Genomic DNA, 20,197 nt, shown 5'->3' with positions numbered 1-20,197 from the left:
CATTTGGTTCTATATTTCACAGTGCCACTAGAAAAGTACAAATGTGCAATGTAGCATTAGGGGAGGAATTCAAAAGCCCTCGGAGAACTGCCCAGTCTGATAAGGTCTGAAAATGCATGGACTTTCTGGTGAGTTTTGAATGTAAAAGGCAGAGAAAAGGAAGGATGAGGGAAATGTTAGTCCACTGACTTGACCGAATACTGCAATACAGGAGGCTTTCCCCTTGGCCCAGGAATTCCCCTAGGTTCAAAAAGTTCAGATATATAAGGCAGCAAAAGATATTTAGATTCTGAGAAGGGCCGAATCAGCAAGAAAAATGCTCAGACTCAGCAACACACAAGAGTAACCATCCATACACAGACTACTGACACTATAAAGCATAATCACACACAGTTCTTATGAATTAACACTTTGTCAACCAAGTTTTGTTCTGATTTGAATCCTCAATGATTCTATCAAAATTCATTAGGCAATTTCTGGAAATCCAGTTTAGATGCTTCTAACAAAACAAGCAAAAAAGAAGTATGTTAAAGCTTTGGAAAGGACACATACCTCAAGCAGGGCTGGCTTGCCCACTAGGCAAATTGGCATTTGCGGGGGGGATTCGGCCTCCCCCTAGGCAAAACCCTCGTTTGCCTTGAGGGCTGCCACTTCCCAGCCTCCTCCTCCCTCCCTTCCTCACCATTTCAATGCCCAGGAAGGTGCGGTGCAGCACTGGGCTTCCTGGGCTATTTAAAGCCCCACCACCCACCAATCCGCTGATCAGTGGGTAAAACGGTACCAGAGGCTCATGGCTCCTATGCTGGCTCTCCGGCACAATCATTATCAATGCAAGATTGAGGGGGCAACAGCAGCAGGAAGGACAAACGAGCTGCCATAACAGCGGCCGCCCCCCCCCCCTTCTTTCCTGGATTGTGTGGTTTCTTGATTCTGTCAAGGTCAGGGGAGGTTCTTTCCAGGCCTATTTTGGTCTTTGAGGGAGAACTCACTGGGGCCAGTCCTGACTAAGGTTGCCAGCTCCAGGTTGAAAATCCCTGGAGATTTTGTGGTGGTGTCTACAGAAGCCAGAGTTTGGAAAGGGGAGAGGCTTCAGCTGAATATAATCCCTCCAAAGCAGTTATTTTCTCCAGGGAAGAAAGAGATCTGTTGTCTGGAGTTCAATTATGATACCAGGAGATCTTCAAACTCCACTGGAGGTTGGCTACCTTAGGCCTGGCAGAACCTTCTGGGTGACTTGATGCCACTTGACTGACTGACATGACTTAACTAGGCCTGGCTGCTTGCTCCTATTCAGCAGCAGCCCCTCTAGGACAGCTAGTGTGATGTAGCAGTAAGCAATTCAGAGCAGGGTCTGCCAGACCCAGGTTGCTGCTGTGGAAGCTGATTGGGTGATTTCGGACCAGTCACAGATTTTCAGCCTAACCTACTTCACAGGGTTGTTGTGCAGATCAAAAAGGGGAGAGAAGAATGATGTAAGCTGCTTTGGTCTCTCCTGTATATTTCCTAGGGAGAGGCTGCAGGGAGAGGGGAGGAGATGGAAAGCTGAAGTCAGAGGAGCCGATAAAGGTAGGTTTATGGTTGGCTGAGAGATAGGATTCCCAACTCGAGGTTGGAAATTCATGGAGATTTGAGGAATGGAGCTTGGAGATGGTGGAGTTTAAGAAGGGTGGGACCTCAGACTGGTACAATGCCACAGGCTCCACCCTCTGAACCAGCCATTTCCTACTGGGGAACCACTGTTGCCAATTTCCAGGGGAGGGCTGGAGATCACTTGGAATTACAACTGCTCTTCAGATGGCAGAGATCACTTCACCTGGAGAAAATAGCTGCTTTGCAGGGAGAACTGTGTCATTCTATCCTGTTGAGGTAGCTTCCCTCCTACTTTAGTCCACACTATGAAGCAAGACTGTCCTTTACCTAGGTGGAGGCTTCAAAGAGGGGAGAGGAGATGGAAAGCTGAAGTCAGATTAATTCCCCTACAGAAAATGGCTGCCTTGAGATACATACTCTGTGGTATACCATAACATAATCAATCCAGGCTAAAAAAACAACAAACAGATTATGATACAAGCACACACTGATGCTAAACACCACAAGGCCAAATATGACAGGAAAAAGCAGCAACAACGCACTGCAAATGAAAGGAATGCTGAGCTTCAGTGTTTGCATGATCATAATTATGCTACGATGCTACAGCAAATTGACCCTGAATGGCCAAGGCTGGGACACTCTCCCAGAACCTCTTTCTAGAGCCTGTTTTATTTATTTCTACAACAGGCCTTATTCCTATATGGCTTTTTTTGTAGAAAAAAATCCAGCAGGAATTCATTTGCATATTAGGCCACACCCCTGGTGCCAATCCAGCTGGACTGCATTCCTGTGCATTCCTACTAAAAAAAGCCCTGGAGAAAGAGAGAAAGAGAGATTTACCTTTTGAACTTGTGATTGCTTTATTACATTATGTTAAAGGCTAAGTACCTGTGTCAAGCGCTGATATTTCTCAATAAGCAGTCTTTTGTTTCAAATCAAAGCTGTTTTATTGTTAGAAAATCAGAAGCTGTACCAAGGACACAAGCCTTGGGAATAATGGCGCATACAGGGTTACACAGCTGCTATATAGGATATCTTCAAAGGTTACATTACAGATGTATACATGAGTCACGGGTTCAAAGGTTGCTAAAAACTATCTTTATTGTTACTAAGGAATTTAGGCTATTAAAAACATCTCCTTTTCTCACACTTCTTTAACAGAAGATAAGAGTTGTCTGTGTGAACCTGTGGGAGAGGCGACTTGAAAGTGGTACAAGCCAGGCTGTAGCATAAACATCCTTGGGCCAGATGGATTTATTACTTGCCCAATGGTTGTAAATAAGGGGGGTGCAGTAGAGAGCTGGTGACCATGTTACAGAAATAAGCGCGCTTGACAACCTGCCTCAGATAGAAAGCTTATCATGAACTTATTAACTGCTGCAAAACAATGTATGATGTGCTCTGTAGCCCCTAATATGAATGACTAGACTATGAAAATAAGAAAATAAGGAAAATTGTTCTTGTGTCATTTTAGACATATCCAAATGGAATGACAAATCAAGCAGATACGAAGACAGGTTCATGGAAGATGGGCTTCATTTATAGTGTCACTGAACAATAATTTTTTTTCCTTTTATATTTTTTGAAACTTTATAATGCATGGTCCTTTTGTATTTTTTGTGAACCTTTTCTTCTTTTTTTGCCCTGTCAATCACAAGGTAGACAGACAGACAAATAGATTTTACTGGCCATGCTGCTGGGCACATCTGAAGTTGCTCTTTGCATCCTGGTCTTTTTCAATCTTATTTTTACTGAATCATCTTCCACTACCCTTGTGGCTACTGACCATACTATATTTGAAAGGAGCCAAGAGACACTTCAACTGCAGATCCAGATTGTTCTCTCATATAATGGGGGAAGGTCCTCTGAAGAGAGACTCCTGCAAAGGCTATGATGGGGATCACAGGACTTGCAAAATGTCATTCAAAGTGTGGCTGCAGTGAGTTAGGGAATGGGACCAAAACTTCTTCCCTCTTGTGGAAAAAGAAAAGCTGGCAAGATACAGCCCATTGTCACACTAACCCAAGTTTGACTCTCTCTTGATCTTTCTAAGTAGATAGATCCCAGTAGGCAGCCATGCTGGTCTGAAGCAATAGAACAAAGCAGTAGACAAGTGCACCTTTAAGACCAACTAAGTTTTATTCAGAATGTAAGCTTTCGTATGCTCTTAAGCAGACTTCATCAGACATATGGGAATGGACACAGCAATTCTTAATATAAGTGTGCAGTGTGGAATCATGGGAATGTTTTTAGCAGATTAAAAGAATCACAAATTGGATCTGTGTTTGTTAGTGTAGGACAAAACGGCTGAAAAAACACTAGGTGATAAAAAGCAGACTGCTGTCGTAGGGGTGCCATAAATCTAGGTGACATTATATTAAGAATTGTTGCATCCATTCCCATATGTCTGATGAAGTCTGCTTAAGAGCATATGAAAGCTTACATTCTGAATAAAACTTAGTTGATCTTAAAGGTGCACTTTTCTACTGCTTTGTTCTATTTCTTGATCTTTCTAAGTTTGTCGTTGCTTCTTAATGTGAAAAATAAGTAAGATTTAAAGGCAGCAAAACAAGTAATTGTAGTTTGGCTTTGCATTCTTGAAAATCCTCCCTGCATTATATAATCAAATCCTTGTCTGGGTGAAGTAACAGCACTTCTGTAAAGAATTTAAGCTGTTTTGAGGTTCTCAGCATATGTGACGAGGTAAAGTAGATTTTACATGATGAGCATATAAAGAAATTTTGTTCGAAAGTAAATACTGAACAGCAAAAGCCTTTATATGCTGGGGTTTTAGCTAAACTCTTTCATTTGGAATGATAGCGGGGGGGGGGGGGGGGGGTTAACTGCACATCTTGCTGCCAAATAGAACAGCTGCATCATGTGAAGTACATATGGAACACTGAACGTGGCAGCCCAGAAATAATACCACTATCCAAAAGGCTTCAGCAAATGCTGTTCCATGACATGCTTCCATCTTTACCCACAAGTAATTGATACTCACCTCATGGCGAAACACAAAGCCCGAAATACCAGCCACCAGCTCTGCCAGGAAAACCAGGGACAAAAACATGGCATACTGAAAGACAAGAGAAAAGGTAGGAGAGTTAGCAGGTATAGAAGAGACTACTGGCACTACAGAGGCCTTTCCCTCTACCAGGATTTTGTTTTTGTTTTTAAAACAATATTTCTGACTCAACCTCTGCAAAACAGACACACACAGTTTTAAAAACACAGGGTACCGCACAAAACTGCAAGATAGTCACAGTAACAGCCTTTGCAAATGCCCAAAAATATAGGGTTTAATAAAATACACAGAATGTTTTTACATGTACCAAAATTGCAAAAGATGAATGGCAAATGGCAAATTATTAAGTGCTTCCCCTTTCTCCAGCCCCAAAGTGACATAATGCAAACTGGGGTGTGTGGGGGTGGGGAGCCCTCAACAAGTCTCAAGAAAACAGTGTGCTACAAGTAGACCGGACATGTTTCAGGTATGGAATCATTCAGCAGCACTTATTAAAACAATGCTGAAAAAATAATCCAGAAACGGCAACCTTTAAATGTGTGCCATATCCTAATTCTACACATTAAATCACTATTGCTCAAATACTTGGTTCACAGATGTCCCTGAAAAAGTGCTTCAAGCTTGAAACACTTAGAGTTTATCTCAGTAAACTGTTCCCAGCATATATTGAGAGTTTGTGCTTGCCTAAGTTCTTCCCCTGCCCCATATCTTCATATTGGAAAAAGCATACATTTTTGTGAATGCCTCAAATACAAACATGCTACAAAGCTAATCCTGGCACTTGTGCCATCATTTATGCATTAGGGCCATATGTTTTTGCTAACAATAAAGATTAATCTCACTATCAGTTAAAAAATGTGTTAACTAGTTCTTGGAAATCACAGATTTGCTTTGGCCTAGGTGTCCTACAACAAAACATTGTAGCTCAGATGCAATTAACGTGGTCGACTAGCCATGATTTGTCAAGGTTGGCTAACCTGACACTCAAGACCTTGTTTTAAAACATTAAAACAACAGCCTTAAAATGCCCAGTCTCTTTTAAAAATTCTGAATTGCTTTGAGTTTCTGAAGTTCTTGGTCAATCTCCCCCAAGAAAGATGTAAGTAGAAATTCAGTTTCCTCCTCAGATCAACAGGTTGCTATGTAGGCTCATCCAGAGCAACAATCTGAATTTTTCCCTTTCATCTTTATTTGCTTGGGAAATGGGGAACATTATCAGCATATATGTAGTTGATTGGTTCTTCATATGCCCTGAGATAATGACTAGTCCATATCTCGGAGCTTCATTTCCAACTTTACAAACTGGAAGTTAGAACTGTGGCTGGGATCGACGGGCAAATCATATGTCTTAAAACAGCAGCTGGTCCTAGCAAATGTGGTTGTGCCAGGACTCTTATACTAATAGAACTCTCATAGCATTACTATGAACATGAATGAAAGAGAAATTATTGTCACTTGCCCTGAGCCCTCCTCATATTCTGGGCTCTAAATCAAAACAAATGGAATTATTTGAGGGTCAGATCACTGATATATCTACCCTACATGAATTCAAAATGCTGATCAAAACTGTATATGCATACTTATTGTCTGCCTACATCTTTCTTTGCAGAAGAAAGACCCTATAACAGGGTTGTTAAATGTCTGGTCCACGGGCCAGAACCATCCCATCCAGAGCTTTAATCAGGCTCCTGGGGTCCCCCTCCTCCACTCCTGTCCTTACCCTTTGAAGCTCTGAGGCTGACAAAGTTCCCTGCTCTTTCAGTTCTCTGCCTTTTCTGCTTTGTCTTTGCAGACTGCAGCACAAAGTTGCAAGGAAAACATAGAACGGACTTTTCATCAAAGCTGCGGGGAGAACATGGAGTGGATTTTCCATTAAGGTCTCTGTGCTCAGATATATAAGATCCAGAGACCTTGATGGAAGATCCATTCCATGTTTTCCTTGCAGCTTTGTCTGTGCTGCAATGTGTTTCCAGTTCCTATATAGACAGCTGAAGCTCAGGCTTCCTGGAGTTGTGTCCTTGCAAATAAGGGGTTAATTCTTTGAGCCAGCCTGTCTCAGCTCAATAAACCTGACCTACCTGGGAATCTACAGACAAAGGGGGACATTATACCACGTTGAACATAATTTGCCACATTGGCGCCCACTCACCAAACCTCGACAGATTCCTTTGGAGTACCTCACAATCCTCTCTGGTTCTCACCAGCCTGAACAATTTAGTGTCACATGACCCAGCCCCACAAAGTCCCATTTGTATCAGATCTGGCCCTCCTGAGTTCGACACCCCTAGCCTATAAACAGCAGATTAGGTAAATTACCTTCTAGTCTGACACCTTGTCTCCACACAATGCAAGATTTCTCCATCTTGGAAGCATGAGAGCAGGACATGTCTCCTATATCTTCATCCATTTTAGTAAATTAGATTAGATTAGAAAACTATCTCAATTCTATGCTGTCTAGAATGGGGTTCCTTAAATGAAAGGACTCATACTAGTTTACACAGATAGAAGACTCTGTGTCTAGCTTTGTTTTCTGAACAGCACACACTAACCAGATAAACTGCTGTGTTGTGTGCCTTGAGCACTCTGCTACCTAAATAATCCAACACTATCAGCACCATCACTTAGGCAGGATACTGTGTTCAATGGAAGTGTGCCAAAAAAGCAAGATCCAGCAACCTAAACCCCACTTCTAAGCATATTATGTGGCAACAAATTCAGTTGAAGTGGGACTTGCGTCTGTGTAATGCCTATGATCAGGCCTCAGATTCAGTGGGAGCTCATAGGAGCACAGCTCCTGAACCTTTCTGAGAGTTCCACCTCTTTGTCCATTGAATAGTATGTGCAGCTGCATAACATTCCCTGGATGAGCTCCACCAGCTATTTTTCTACAAAACAACCCCTGCCTATGATCATGAGGATCACATGGAAGCAATGTGTGCAAACTTGCAGCTTTTTGCAGTTTTCCCCAGCAGTAGCTGCCAATCGGCTTCACAGGCAGTTTGTTTGATTCTCTTCATTCAAGCAAGCTAGCTGGAAGCTGCTGCCAGGGTAAACTCCGCAAAACCCCACCACTGATCTCTTCTGTGTAGATCTCAGGACTGTAGCCAAAATGTTTATATATGATCAATCCTGTTAACCTAAATACACAAATTTGCATGTGCTTGTATTTTCCCCTTTGTGATATGTATCTTACTGTGACTTTCACACATGACACTGCAGTGATGTTTTGCTCTTCCTGCAATTTAAAGTCTATGCAATTTAAAGTCTCCTAATGGAAAACTATATGTATGTTACATGTTAAAAGGTAAATTAGTTGGATGGGAAATCTTCTGAGATATAAATACCTTCTTTCTGATCCAGACTTAATACAATATAGTCATTAACAGACATTCTCACATTTTGACATATTACTGTTTTATTGCTTTTGCATGCTCATGCTACTCAGATCAAAGGTTTGCTCAATTTGTTAAGTTTACTATTCTGTCATTGAATCTTAAATTTGTACCATTTTGCATTCTAAACCACCAGATAATTTTACAATACTGTCATTGGACCTTAAATTTGTACCAGTTTGCATTCTGAGCCACTGACTACCATCTATGTGTGGCTTTGCTCTCTGTATCGGATTCCTCGTCTGATGAAGTGTGCTTAGAGAGCACACGAAAGCTTACATTCTGAATAAAACTAAGTTGGTCTTAAAGATGCAACTTGACTCCTATTTTGTTCTATACAAATATGTACATTTGGTTTTTTAAAAGCTCTGCTGCTTTTTGGCTTTCATTCGCATGTGTACACAAACAACATGAGAAAGCTGAAGGGTACCTTTAATATTACCCATAAAAATGCCCAGATGTTATTTGACTCCTTGTCTTCAGCTTCCACTCACTTTATTCTTAAAATTGACTGAAGTGCTCTTTGTTTACAGTAGCTATGAACATTGCCTTGACCTGGATGACCCAGGCTAACCCAATCTCCTCAGATCTCCCACACTAAGCAAAGTCAGCCCTTGTTAGTATTTGGATGGGAGGTCACCAAGAAATTCCAGCTACAGAAGAAGGCAACAGCAAACCCGTTAGTTTCTTGTCCTGAAAGCCCTATGGCAGGGGTCCTCAACATGGTGCCTGGGTAGGCTTCCCAACCCTCCCGCCCTGGCGGGGGACCCCAGAATTTCCACCCTCTTCCCCCACTCCCCCAAAAAACGGAAGCGGGGGGAGGGGGGAAACCGCGCCAGGGAGCATGGCGAGCCGCCCGATCCTGGAGCGGGCGAGGCTGCTGCGCTGCTGCCACCCCCTCCCCGCCCATCGCAGCTGCTCCTCCGAGACGGGCCCAGGCCATCTCGGAGGAGCAGCCAAGAGCAGCGCAGACAAAACCAGAGAAGGGGAGGGCGAGGCAGGCCAGGAGCATGGCGAGCCGCGAATCCAGGCCCTTCTAGGACCCGGACTCGCGGCTCGCCACACCCCCGGCCCGCCTCCACCCCCCCTCCGCTTCCACCCCAGAGGCGGAGCGGGCGAGGCTGCCGCGCCGCTGCCGCCCCTTCTCTGCTCGCCGTGGCTGCTCCTGCGAAATGGGCTCAGGCTGAGCCCATCTCGGAGGAGCAGCCACAGCGAGCGGAGAAGAGGCCGCTGCCGCCTCTTCTCCGCTTGCCGTGGCTGCTCCTCTGAGATGGGCTCAGGCTGAGCCCATCTCGGAGGAGCAGCCACGGTGAGCAGAGAAGAGGCGGCAGCGGCGGGGCGGCTCGCCACGCTCCCCGGCGCCGTTTCCCCCTCCCCTAGCTCCACCCCAGTGTCTCCTGGCTCCACCCCCAAAGTCTCCTGGCTCCACCCCCAAAGTCTCCAGATATTTCTGGGGTTGGACTTGGCAACCCTATGCCTGGGGGAGCCCAAGTGCCCACCAATTGTTTTTAGAAAGTAGATGCGGGCCTTGTGGGATTCTTGCCCAGCAAGGCTTCTGATTGCCTATGTGGAATTTGATTGACCATACAGATTTTTTAAAACATTGTTTTGGCAGCAGCTACTACCACTGCACAAGGATCTTCACTGTGTGACTTTGTGGAAGCCATTTTGTTACTGGCCACAGCTCCTGCAGTAGCCATTTTGCAGATGCACCCATCACACTGTATCAGAATTCCAAAGGCATCCACCAGCTCAAAAGGGCTGGGGACTTCAGCGCTACAGGGTAATCACATCACCCAGCTGTGACTTGACAGCACTTACACCTACACAGCTGAAAGTACTGAAACTTGTATAATTCTTCTCTAATTCTATCCTATTTCTACAAAAAGTAGATTTTAACCTATTTCTGGAAAATGAATTAAAGAACACCAGCAAGACATATCCAACTTCGCCCTGAAAGGAATATGAAGTAGCTCACAAGTTTCTGAGATGGTGAGGTTTGCAGTTCATCCAGGGCTGATTCTGTAGTTATACTTTTAATGCCAGACCAGAAGATGGCATATTTCAATGTTCCACCCCAATTACTGAATACAGAAAATCAAGCACTTCGGGAAGAAGGCAAGGCTAGATCCCACCTGTCTGATTTACTGTATTTCTAAAGGCAAGATGTTTTTCTAATGTATGCCCCCCACTTCAATTAAATTCTTGCGTTACAGTCCCAAAGGACAATGCCATTAATTTTTCCTAAGCATGCAGATCAAATCTTCTTAATCATGCCCAGAACCTCAAAACAGGGTGGCAGCACTTCCCACATGGACTTGTGTTTATTTAATAATTATAAATAACAGTTTTTCTACTCTTTAAGTATGCGTATACATGCATGTCTGAAACCAAGTCAGCATCTACTACAACAAAAGGGGGGGAACAGTTACATGAATTTCAGTACTCTAGCCCATCAGTTATTGCAACATACTCACCAGTTTCAGCATCCATGGGCTCCCACGACAAGTGGCAAAGCATCCAAACAAGCCAAAGACAATAATTGTGGTACCCGTCCCAATGAGAACATAGGGGGCATTAGTTGAATTTTCAGCAATGAGAGAAATATATGTGCCTAAAGTCAGCTTCCCCCAAACACCAACAGCAAGAAGGATAACTCCAGTTATCTGGAAAATAAGAAGCAAAGAAGGCATCGTCAGAGCTTAGAGAATCAATACAAGGTAAGAGTGACTATTTTTTAGCATAACAGAATTACTGCTGCAGGATAAAATCAAAGGCAGCTATTAACTACACAGGAGCTGATAGCACAAACATTCCTTCCATTGGGGAGCATTAAGCAAGTCATACCAAATACCAAAATCTCATGGCAAATTACCACCTACATATAGTACAGGCTCTTTTATGAAGCTAAATATACAATATACTTTTCCAGCGTTATAAACTGAACACAGAAAACTGCCTTATACTGAGTCAGACTATTTGTCTCTCAAAGTCACTACTGTTTACTGCAGGGCTTGACAAATCTCAGGTGCCAGAAATTTCACTGTGGTGCCTAGAGTTTTCAGCAATAATTTTACTGTAGAGTCTTTCAGCAGTCCCCAGAAGTACAAAACTTATTTAACATTTCACATCAGAATTATCTCTCTGGGACATAAAAATGCATGAATGTAAAGTTCTTGTCGTTTTTTGTTTATATGTTAACTTTACACCATTTAGCAGGGGTAGATAATTTCTAAACCAATTACTTTCTATACTGGCTCCAATATTTATTAAATGGAGCTTTTAAACTGGTTGAGTTTATTCATGTATGCATTTAAACATTTCTTTTCAACCAATGCAGAGTCCCCTAGATGGTTAGAAGTTAGGTTTTTGTTGTGATGACAGCACCAGGGTTCCCCCATATTTATCTACTACAGCACTATGTGTAAGCTTTAATGAAATTAAAAAAACTGTAAAAAGCTTAAGATCAGTTTTGTAGCAGCAATAACTAGAGATGTGAAGAGCCATAACCCAGAAAAATTAGTCTGTTTCCTCACTGAAGCAATTCTCTGGGTTGCTCTTATTGCTGCTGCAAATGCCTCTGCATTTTCACTGACAAATAGTAAGCAGGGGAAGTTGAAAGCACCTTCCTATGTCACTTTTCTAGTTCACTTCATTGCAATTACTTTGTCCTTTTTTTAAAAAAAAGAGGCTGCTCTAATATATATGTTAGATATATTTGCATATAATATGTAGTTAAGTATCTTGGTATGAAAATGACAGTACTGTTTAACATTTCAGGTGAGTAGCTGTATTGGTCTGAAGCAACAGAACAAAGCTGGAGTCCAGTGGCACCTTTAAGACCAACAAAGTTTTATTCAAAGTGTGAGCTTTTGTGTACCAAGTATACTTCCTCAGACTGAGTAAGTGTGCATAGCAACCAAAAGCTCACACTTTGAATAAAGATAGATCCAAGTGGGCAGCCATGTTGGTCTGAAGTAGCTGAACAAAGCAGGAGTCAAGTGCACCTTTATGACCAACCAAGTTTTATTCAGAACATAAGCTGTCATGTGCTCTCTAAGCACACTTCATCAGACGAGGGGATCAGGTATCGTGGGCTGAAATACAAGCAGTCTGTTGATTAAGTATGCAGACTGATCACATGGTAAACCAGTGTGGCTTGGCCATTTGGTCTGGATAGCCATAAAAGGTAATAAAGTCCTCTGCCAATTGGTGTTTCTGTAAATCTAGGTGAATCACAAAAGGACATGTATTTCCTAGTTGTAGTCCACCTAATTTACTAATCAAAATCAATCTATACATTATAAACATCATTCTAGTCTGCTATTAGAAAACATAAAAGAATACATAAAATGGAAATGGGTAAAGTATATGTAATGAGATAAATAGCCAATATCCCTTATTTGAGTATGTCAATATAAAACATTATTCTGATACACTATTATAAAAGAGAAATACATTGGAATACTGTGGATGTTTAGCTATACTAGGCTTCCCAATCCCCAGGTCCCAGCGGGGGATCCTCCGGTTTTACAGGCTTCCCCCCTCCCCCAGCCAGCTGGCTGGCAGGGGAAGACCCACCCCCACAGCCATTATGCACCTCCATAAACAATTCCCATAGGGAATGGTGGGTAATTGATCCACAGGTATCGGGGGCTCTGGGGGGGCTGTTTTTTTGAGGTAGAGGTGCCAAATTTTCAGTATAGCATCTAGTGCCTCTCCCCAAAATACCCCCCAAATTTCAAAAGTATTGGACCGGGGGGTCCAATTCTACGAGCCCCAAAAGAAGGTGACCCTATCCTTCATTATTTTCTATGGAAGGAAGGCATTTTAAAAGGTGTGCTGTCCCTTTAAATGTGATGGCCAGAACTCCCTTGGAGTTCAATTCTGCTTGTCACACCCTTGCTCCTGGCTCTGCCCCAATATCTCCTGGCTCCACCCCCAAAGTCTCCTGGCCCCACTCCCAATGTCCCCAGATATTTCTTGAATTGGACTTGGCAACCCTAAGCTATATTCACTGAGAGCGGGTTTAGCATCTGAATTAGATAAAAAACCAATATCCCTGTTCAGTCCTAGGGAGGTGTCTGTTCCAAGTTTCATAATAATTTGTAATTCAGCAATTTCTCTCTCCATTCTGTTCTTGAAGTTCCTTTGCAGTAAAACAGCTACCTTGAGGTCACCCATTGAATGCTTTGGAAGGTTAAAGTGTTCTCCCACAGATTTCTCAGTTCTGTGAGTCCTAATGTCAGATTTGTGTCCATTTATCCTTTGGCATAGGGTTTATCCTGTTTGCCCTATGTAGAGAACTGAAGGGCATTGTTGGCATTTAATGGCATATATAATGTTAGAAGATGAACAAGTGAATGAGCCTGAGATGGTGTAGTTAATGTTGTCAGGCCCAGTGATTGTGTTGTCTGGGTGTATGTGGCAGCAAAGTTAGCACTTGGGTTTATTGTAAGCTCTGGTACTGGTGTCCATGCTCAGATGAGATGCTGTATTGCTGTGGGTGAGGAGTTGTTTGAGGTTGGGGGGCTGTCTGTGTGCAAGAAAAGGTTTACTCTCCAGTGCTTTTGAAAGAGAGCTGTCACTGTCCGATAGAGGTTATAAGTTGTTGATGATACGCTGAACTGTTTTAAGTTGAGAGTTGTGTGTGACCACTAGTGGTATTCTGTTATTTTCTCTTTTGGGTCTGTCTTGTAACAGGTTTTCTCTGGGTATCATTCTGGCTTTGTTAATCTGTGTCCTGACTTCATCAGGTGGGTACTTTAGTTCCAAAAAGGTTTATTGTAGATCTCTCAGGTGAGAATCTCTGTCAGCAGGATTGGAGCAAATGCGGCTGCAGCGTACAGTCTGGCTATATACAATGGATCGTTGGTATGTTTGGGGTGGTAACTGGAGGCATGCAGGTATGTTTGTCGGTCAGTAGGTTTCTGGTATAAAGTGGTGTCAATGCGTCCATTGTTTATTTTTACAGTGGTCTCCAGAAAATGTATTTCTTGCATAGACTGGTAATTGTCAGGTTGATGGTAGGGTGAAAGTCATTGAAAGCCTAGTGGAATGTGTCCAGGGCTTCTTTACCATGTGTCCAGACCATAAAGATGTCATCAATGTAACAAAAGTATAAGGTAGGTATGAGTGGGTGGGAGTCTAGGAAGTGTTGCTCCAAGTCAGCCATAAAGATGTTAGCATATTGTGGGGCCATGCGGGTGCCCATGGCTGTACCATTGATCTTTAGGAAAAGTTCATTGCCAAATCTGAAGTAGTTATGGGTGAGAACAAAATGGCACCGTTTGGTGGCAAAGTCAGCTATGTTTTTATCAGAAATTATATTATTTACAGCTTTGAATAAAGCTTTGTTGCTCTTAAAGGTGCCACTGGACTGCAACTTTGTTTAACATTTCAGTTTTTCATGAGAAAACAGTGGAGTTAGAGAGACATGCACTTATAGCCTAATGAATCTAGAAAAGATTTGTTTTGATAGATGCTGGTTACAATCTTCCCTTCTTCTTCAGAGACTGGTATACCATGAAGCATCCCAGTTCTACGAACTCCAAGCACACTTAGGCCACTTCCACATGGATGTTTTGCTCTACCTTGACTTCCTTACATCAGCAGTGTTTTGAGAGCATCCACATGTTTCCTTCTCTTTGCTGTGATATTTCCCAAGTGTGTTTTGTATGATCTTTTTGGAATGACCACAGTAAAAGTGTCATTGGATGTCATGTGGAAGGGAAGGTATGTTATAGTGATGTATTACACAATATTGTACCAGTTCCATATTCCTTTTTTAAGAAGAAAGTTTTTTTCCCTTTTTTGTTACTGAGTTACAAGGAGAAATGTACAGAGCACACCTGTTCTCATAACTCTGCAGTGAAAGGGTGCGGTCTCATTTGGAGTACTGTATGCAGTTCTGGTCGCCGCACCTCAAAAAGGATATTATAGCATTGGAGAAAGTCCAGAAAATGGCAACTAGAATGATTAAAGGGCTGGAGCACTTTCCCTATGAAGAAAGGTTGAAACGCTTGGGACTCTATAGCTTGGAGAAACGTCGACTGCGGGGTGACATGATAGAGGTTTACAAGATAATGCACGGGATGGAGAAAGTAGAGAAAGAAGTACTTTTCTCCCTTTCTCACAATACAAGAACTCGTGGGCATTTGATGAAATTGCTGAGCAGACAGGTTAAAACGGATAAAAGGAAGTACTTCTTCACCCAAAGGGTGATTAACATGTGGAATTCACTGCCACAGGAGGTGGCGGCGGCCACAAGTATAGCCACCTTCAAGAGGGGTTTAGATAAAAATATGGAGCACAGGTCCATCAGTGGCTATTAGCCACAGTGTGTGTGTATATATAAAAAATTTTGCCACTGTGTGACAGAGTGTTGGACTGGATGGGCCGTTGGCCTGATCCAACATGGCTTCTCTTATGTTCTTATGTTCTTAAATGAAAGCTGAGGGTTGGTATGTTGTTGCAATACACCATTATAATGTTACTCTGCTATAACAACCTGTCAGTTATGTTTTTTAAAAGCCCTCTAGTGGAGGATGGAAGGAATTATGGCCATGGGTGGCTAAGACAAGGAAAGTGCAAGGAAAACTCTCATGTAGATGTTCCATTGTCCACTCAAGATCACCCCCTAAGTAATGTTTCTCTTTGCAGGCTTACCTGCCGAGAGGGGAATTTAAGGAGGAAAAGTGGCAGGTGGCAAAATGGTGGAGTCCCTCCCCTTCTACATTTCACTACTGAAAGCTGCTAATGCAGAAGAGAATTTTAAAAACGTAAAACACCTCAAACATTCCATCCAATTCAGGTTTTAAATTGTGATGGGAGCAGAAAGTGGGTTTATGTCTCAAATGTGAAAAATGGAGTCTGCCACTTAACATACAAGTTAAGCAGCTCAGTCTCAAACAGTTTCTTTGGAAGTGTGCAAAAGAAGCATTCATACTCTTTTAATCCAGTAAAATTTGTCTCTCCTACACATTTTAAAGAAATACTCAGATGACATTGTTCATGTCGACCCTTACATCATGACAGTGAAATACTGCATGACTTGTGCTACTCCTGGCACAATGACTGATGAACAAAGCAGGAGACACATACATGTTCTTTGCTGACATCTAGTGGACACAGTTGGTAAATGACATAATTTTGGGAATAAATGGCATCAAAAAGACACTAAAGTGACATCAGCTTCCCACAGTCTTTCTGTTCAGCAGATATTCAACTGCTTCCCATTTTTTAAAGCTTTATCAGGCTGTGGATTTGGTCTAAAAAAAAGAGAGAACAAAATATCTAAAGTAAACAAATGATGCTGCCTAATATAAAAAATCATAATCAGCCCTGTATGTACTGGGGGCAAGAAACATCAAACCATCTTGATGGTGCTTCTTAATAAACATTTGCAGTTAGATTTCAATAGAACACTTGCAAAATGTAAGGAAAACTATATAAATCAAGTTGCTATCAACTGCAAGGAGGCAAGTACAAGCTGTTGAATTAAAAACAAACAAAATTACTCAAATAGTTCAGTGGCAAATATGTTACCCAGGATTTGCAAAAGTATCAAAGCTTCCTTTACATTTCCACTCCAATAACTCTGTGATCATGTTCTTAAGAGCTGTCTGCCCTCTTTGTTGTACCTGCTATTAGATCCACAAAGTTTGTTCACTTGCTTGTTTTAATGAGAAACACCAAATTATTAAAAGCACAGGAAACAGCGTATTTCTTTCATTCATAAAATATAAGGCAATTCTAGTTTCAAACATTGCTTCTGATAGGAATTGCAACTTCGTATGATTGCTAACTTGGGTTGTTCTCCAGGAGGCCAGTTATTACTCTACGCATTATACACTAACAAGTAGGGGAACCGACAAGGGTTTGCAGGGGGCATCCCCTCTTTCCCTTCCATGAACCCCCCCTCAGCTTCTTCCCATTTCCAGATTTCCAGTTTGGTGTAGTGGTTAAGTGTGTGGACTCTTATCTGGGAGAACCAGGTTTGATTCCCCACTCCTCCACTTGCACCTGCTGGAATGGCCTTGGGTCAGCCATAGCTCTGGCAGAGGTTGCCCTTGAAAGGGCAGCTGCTGTGAGAGCCCTCTCCAGCCCCACCCACCTCACAGGGTGTCTGTTGTGGGGGAGGAAGGTAAAGGAGATTGTGAGCCACTCTGAGACTCTTCAGAGTGGAGGGCGGGATATAAATCCAGTATCTTCTTCTTCTTCTATCTTTCTTACCCACAAGCCAAATTTTATCTGCCCTCCTGCCTTCGCCTTTCCCTCCTTCCCTCCCCTTGACAGCCTGGGAAAACTCTGGCCAAGTTGCACAGTACCACCTGGGTCAGGCCCACTTGTGGGGTGGGGAACTTTCAGGAGAAACCTCACTTTCCCCTATATCCCTCCCCACACTATTTCCTTTTTTCCTCAACCAGGAAGCCCCATATCCTCATCTTTCCATGCTTCCTTTTCTCCTTCTGAGACATCAAGCAACCTACCTCTTATCTGTTCCTGATCTTCAGCTATATTTAGTATTTATTTACTTAATGTGTACCCTGCCTTCCTTCACAATGGGGACTCAAAAGCAGCTAACAATATTTTAAACTCTTCCATTTTATCTTAATAACAACCATGTGAGGTAAATTATGCTGAAAATGTGTGAATGGCTCAAGGTCACTCAGTGGACACCATGGCAGAATCTCTCAGATCCTCTGATACTCTAGTGACTATACACTAGATTTTTGTGAAGTGGCTCCTGTAGTAAGCAGCCAGGCTTGGTTCATGCAAGTTGGGAAGTACCAAGTCATCTATCACCTATCAGAAGCAGGCTTGACCCCTTAAAGGCTAAAACAGCCCAGGTGAAAGAGCCCTGCCACCTCCACTTCCCTTTTAATAATAGAAACCAAGGCTTAAAGGCTGACAATATTGTTGTGATTTCCTAGCAACAGTAAATGAGAGCATTTGTTTCTTAAAACTATATGTGCACCTTCTATAATTCCCCCGCCCCCACAAACCTGGGACTTTTCTTAGGTTTGTAGAAAGATCTGTCTGCTGTTCATGGCTCCAGTCTCTGAATGTACTGTATTTTTCACTCCATAAGACACACTTTCCCCAAAAAAAGTGGTGGGGGGGGAGTGTGTGCGTCTTATGGAGGGAATATGGCAAAAAAGGGGCATGGCCAAGGGCGAGCGCCTGCCAGAGCAGATCTGCCCGGCAAGCCCAGCAGGGCCAGTATCTCGCGCTGCATCTCCCGCTTCTCGCGCCCGCTGAGGCGTCGGGGCAAAGGCTGCGGCTGCTACGGGCAGGAGGCGACGCAACGGGCCACCTGATGCTCCCCGTGCTCGCCCGCCAGCAGTAAGAAGAGCAGCGGCAGCAGCCGCACCACGCTGGGCGTGCTGCCGCCATCGGGGCAGCTCTTTAAGCGGAGCGGGCCGAAGCACATGCGGGCTGGGCGGCCGCTGGCAGGGCCTTACCCTGCCCTTTCTTCGGTGGAGGCCGTGGGGCATGTACCGAGCATCAAGGCTGGGAAGGCTCCCAGGCGACAGCCCTCCAGTCCGGCCTCCTCCCAGGAGACTGAGAGCACTGCCTGGGTTGGGCGAGCTCCTTGGGGCAGAGACTGCAGCCAGAGAGTCACGGTGGGTTCATGTTGCGCTCCATCGGGGCCTAGGGTTGCCAGGTCAAACTCAAGTCATATCTGGGGTCTTTGGGGATAGAGCCAGGAGCAAGAGAGTTCTGGCCAACATATTTAAAGGAACCACGCTCCTTTAAAATGCCTTCCCACCATTTGGAAATCATGGAGGATGGGTTCAGAATATTTTTTTCCCCCTGTTTTCCTCCTCCTAAAAACTAGGTGCATCTTATGGTCAGGTGCGTCTTATGGAGCGAAAAATACGGGTAAGTATCCACAGATTTGGCTGTGTTGAGATTGATTGATATTAGACCACATCACAAACCTTTTTAAAATGTAGAACTTGATTTCACCCTGAAAAAGCCAACATATAAACAGGGTAATCTAACTTCTGACTTTGCAGCCATATATTAAGGAGAAATGTTGAAAAACTGGGTTTCTGTGTTTACATTCAATTATGTCTTTTCTTTCTTGCTGCTCTGTATTGGGCATGGGGTGATAATACAGAAGCTGAATGTTCATTCATCTTTAGAACTCTTTACATTTTTTGAATGGATATGACCATTTATCTAAAGCACATTGCCTAGCTGGGAATTTAGCCCAGGCTGTCTAGCTTTAGACTTCATAAACCAAACTGTTCAGTTTTTTACTAACTAAACTTCCCAAGTGACCTACAACCAAGCTCTGTTCACACTTTTACTCATGTGTGGGCTAAACACATGGAGAAGGGAGAAGAACATATTGTTGTACACATGTAGGCTCTATTTAGACCTACTGCTGAACATAAGGGACACTGCAACAGTAGGTGCAAAGTTGCCTCCTACCTACCCCATCTGTTCTGTCAACATAGAAAAGATACACTTGGACAGGGCTCCAAATGTAGTTATTAGAACAGGGCAAAGTAAACTCAGATTCAAACCTTTATAATGTTCCTGTGTTCTGACCCCGGCTTATATTGCAAGATCGTTGTGAGAAATTAAGCTATTTTGTGGGTTTGTGACAGGTTAAAATACCAATGTAACAAGTAAATAAGGACCACTGAAACTGCAACAGAGGGAAGAAACCTGCATATAATGATTAGTTTAAATCAGCATTGAAGAAATTAAGCTGCATGTGCCCCAATACCCACTTGGTATCATCATCCAACAGGTTTCCGGGCATACAGTATACCAGGTTCTGTTCACTGCCATCCTGACCACAGCACAAGGCCACTCTAGTCCCTTCTTCCCCCAAATTCCTCCCTCAGTTTCCCTCAGGTCTCTGCTCTCTGCTTTACTCACATACTTGAGATCACAACTGCACTGCTCTCCTTACTATTCCCATATCCTCATCTTTCCCTGCTTCCTTTTCTCCTTCTGAGCCATCAACCAACCTACCTCTTATCTGTCCCCCATCTTTAGCTATATTTATTTATTTACTTCATACCCTGCTTTTCTCCACAATGAGGACTCAAAGCAGCTAACATCATTTTAATCTCTTCCATTTTATCCTCCTAACAACCATATGAGGTAGGCTATGTTGAGAATGTGTGAGTGAATCAAGTTCACTCAGAGGAGGAGATGATGACGG

At 43.1% G+C, this 20,197-nt stretch overlaps 1 protein-coding gene across 1 annotated transcript in view; it reads right to left on the bottom strand.

The window, feature by feature from the left end:
* The window catches only part of TSPAN7 (tetraspanin 7), a 162,865-nt gene that overhangs the window by 29,709 nt on the left and 112,959 nt on the right, over positions 1 to 20,197 (bottom strand). Inside the window, exons 2-3 of the mRNA XM_060234120.1 lie at positions 10,485 to 10,673; positions 4,592 to 4,666 (exon numbers count right to left, since the gene is read on the bottom strand). Coding sequence (XP_060090103.1) covers positions 4,592 to 4,666; positions 10,485 to 10,673 — 264 coding nt within the window. The remainder of the gene's footprint in view (positions 1 to 4,591; positions 4,667 to 10,484; positions 10,674 to 20,197) is intronic.

Source organism: Heteronotia binoei, chromosome 3, assembly GCF_032191835.1.
Source record: "Heteronotia binoei isolate CCM8104 ecotype False Entrance Well chromosome 3, APGP_CSIRO_Hbin_v1, whole genome shotgun sequence".
In the NCBI taxonomy this organism is placed as follows: domain Eukaryota; kingdom Metazoa; phylum Chordata; class Lepidosauria; order Squamata; family Gekkonidae; genus Heteronotia; species Heteronotia binoei.
The sequence above is the reverse complement of the archived record's forward strand: the minus strand, read 5'-3'. Positions and strand labels throughout refer to the sequence as shown.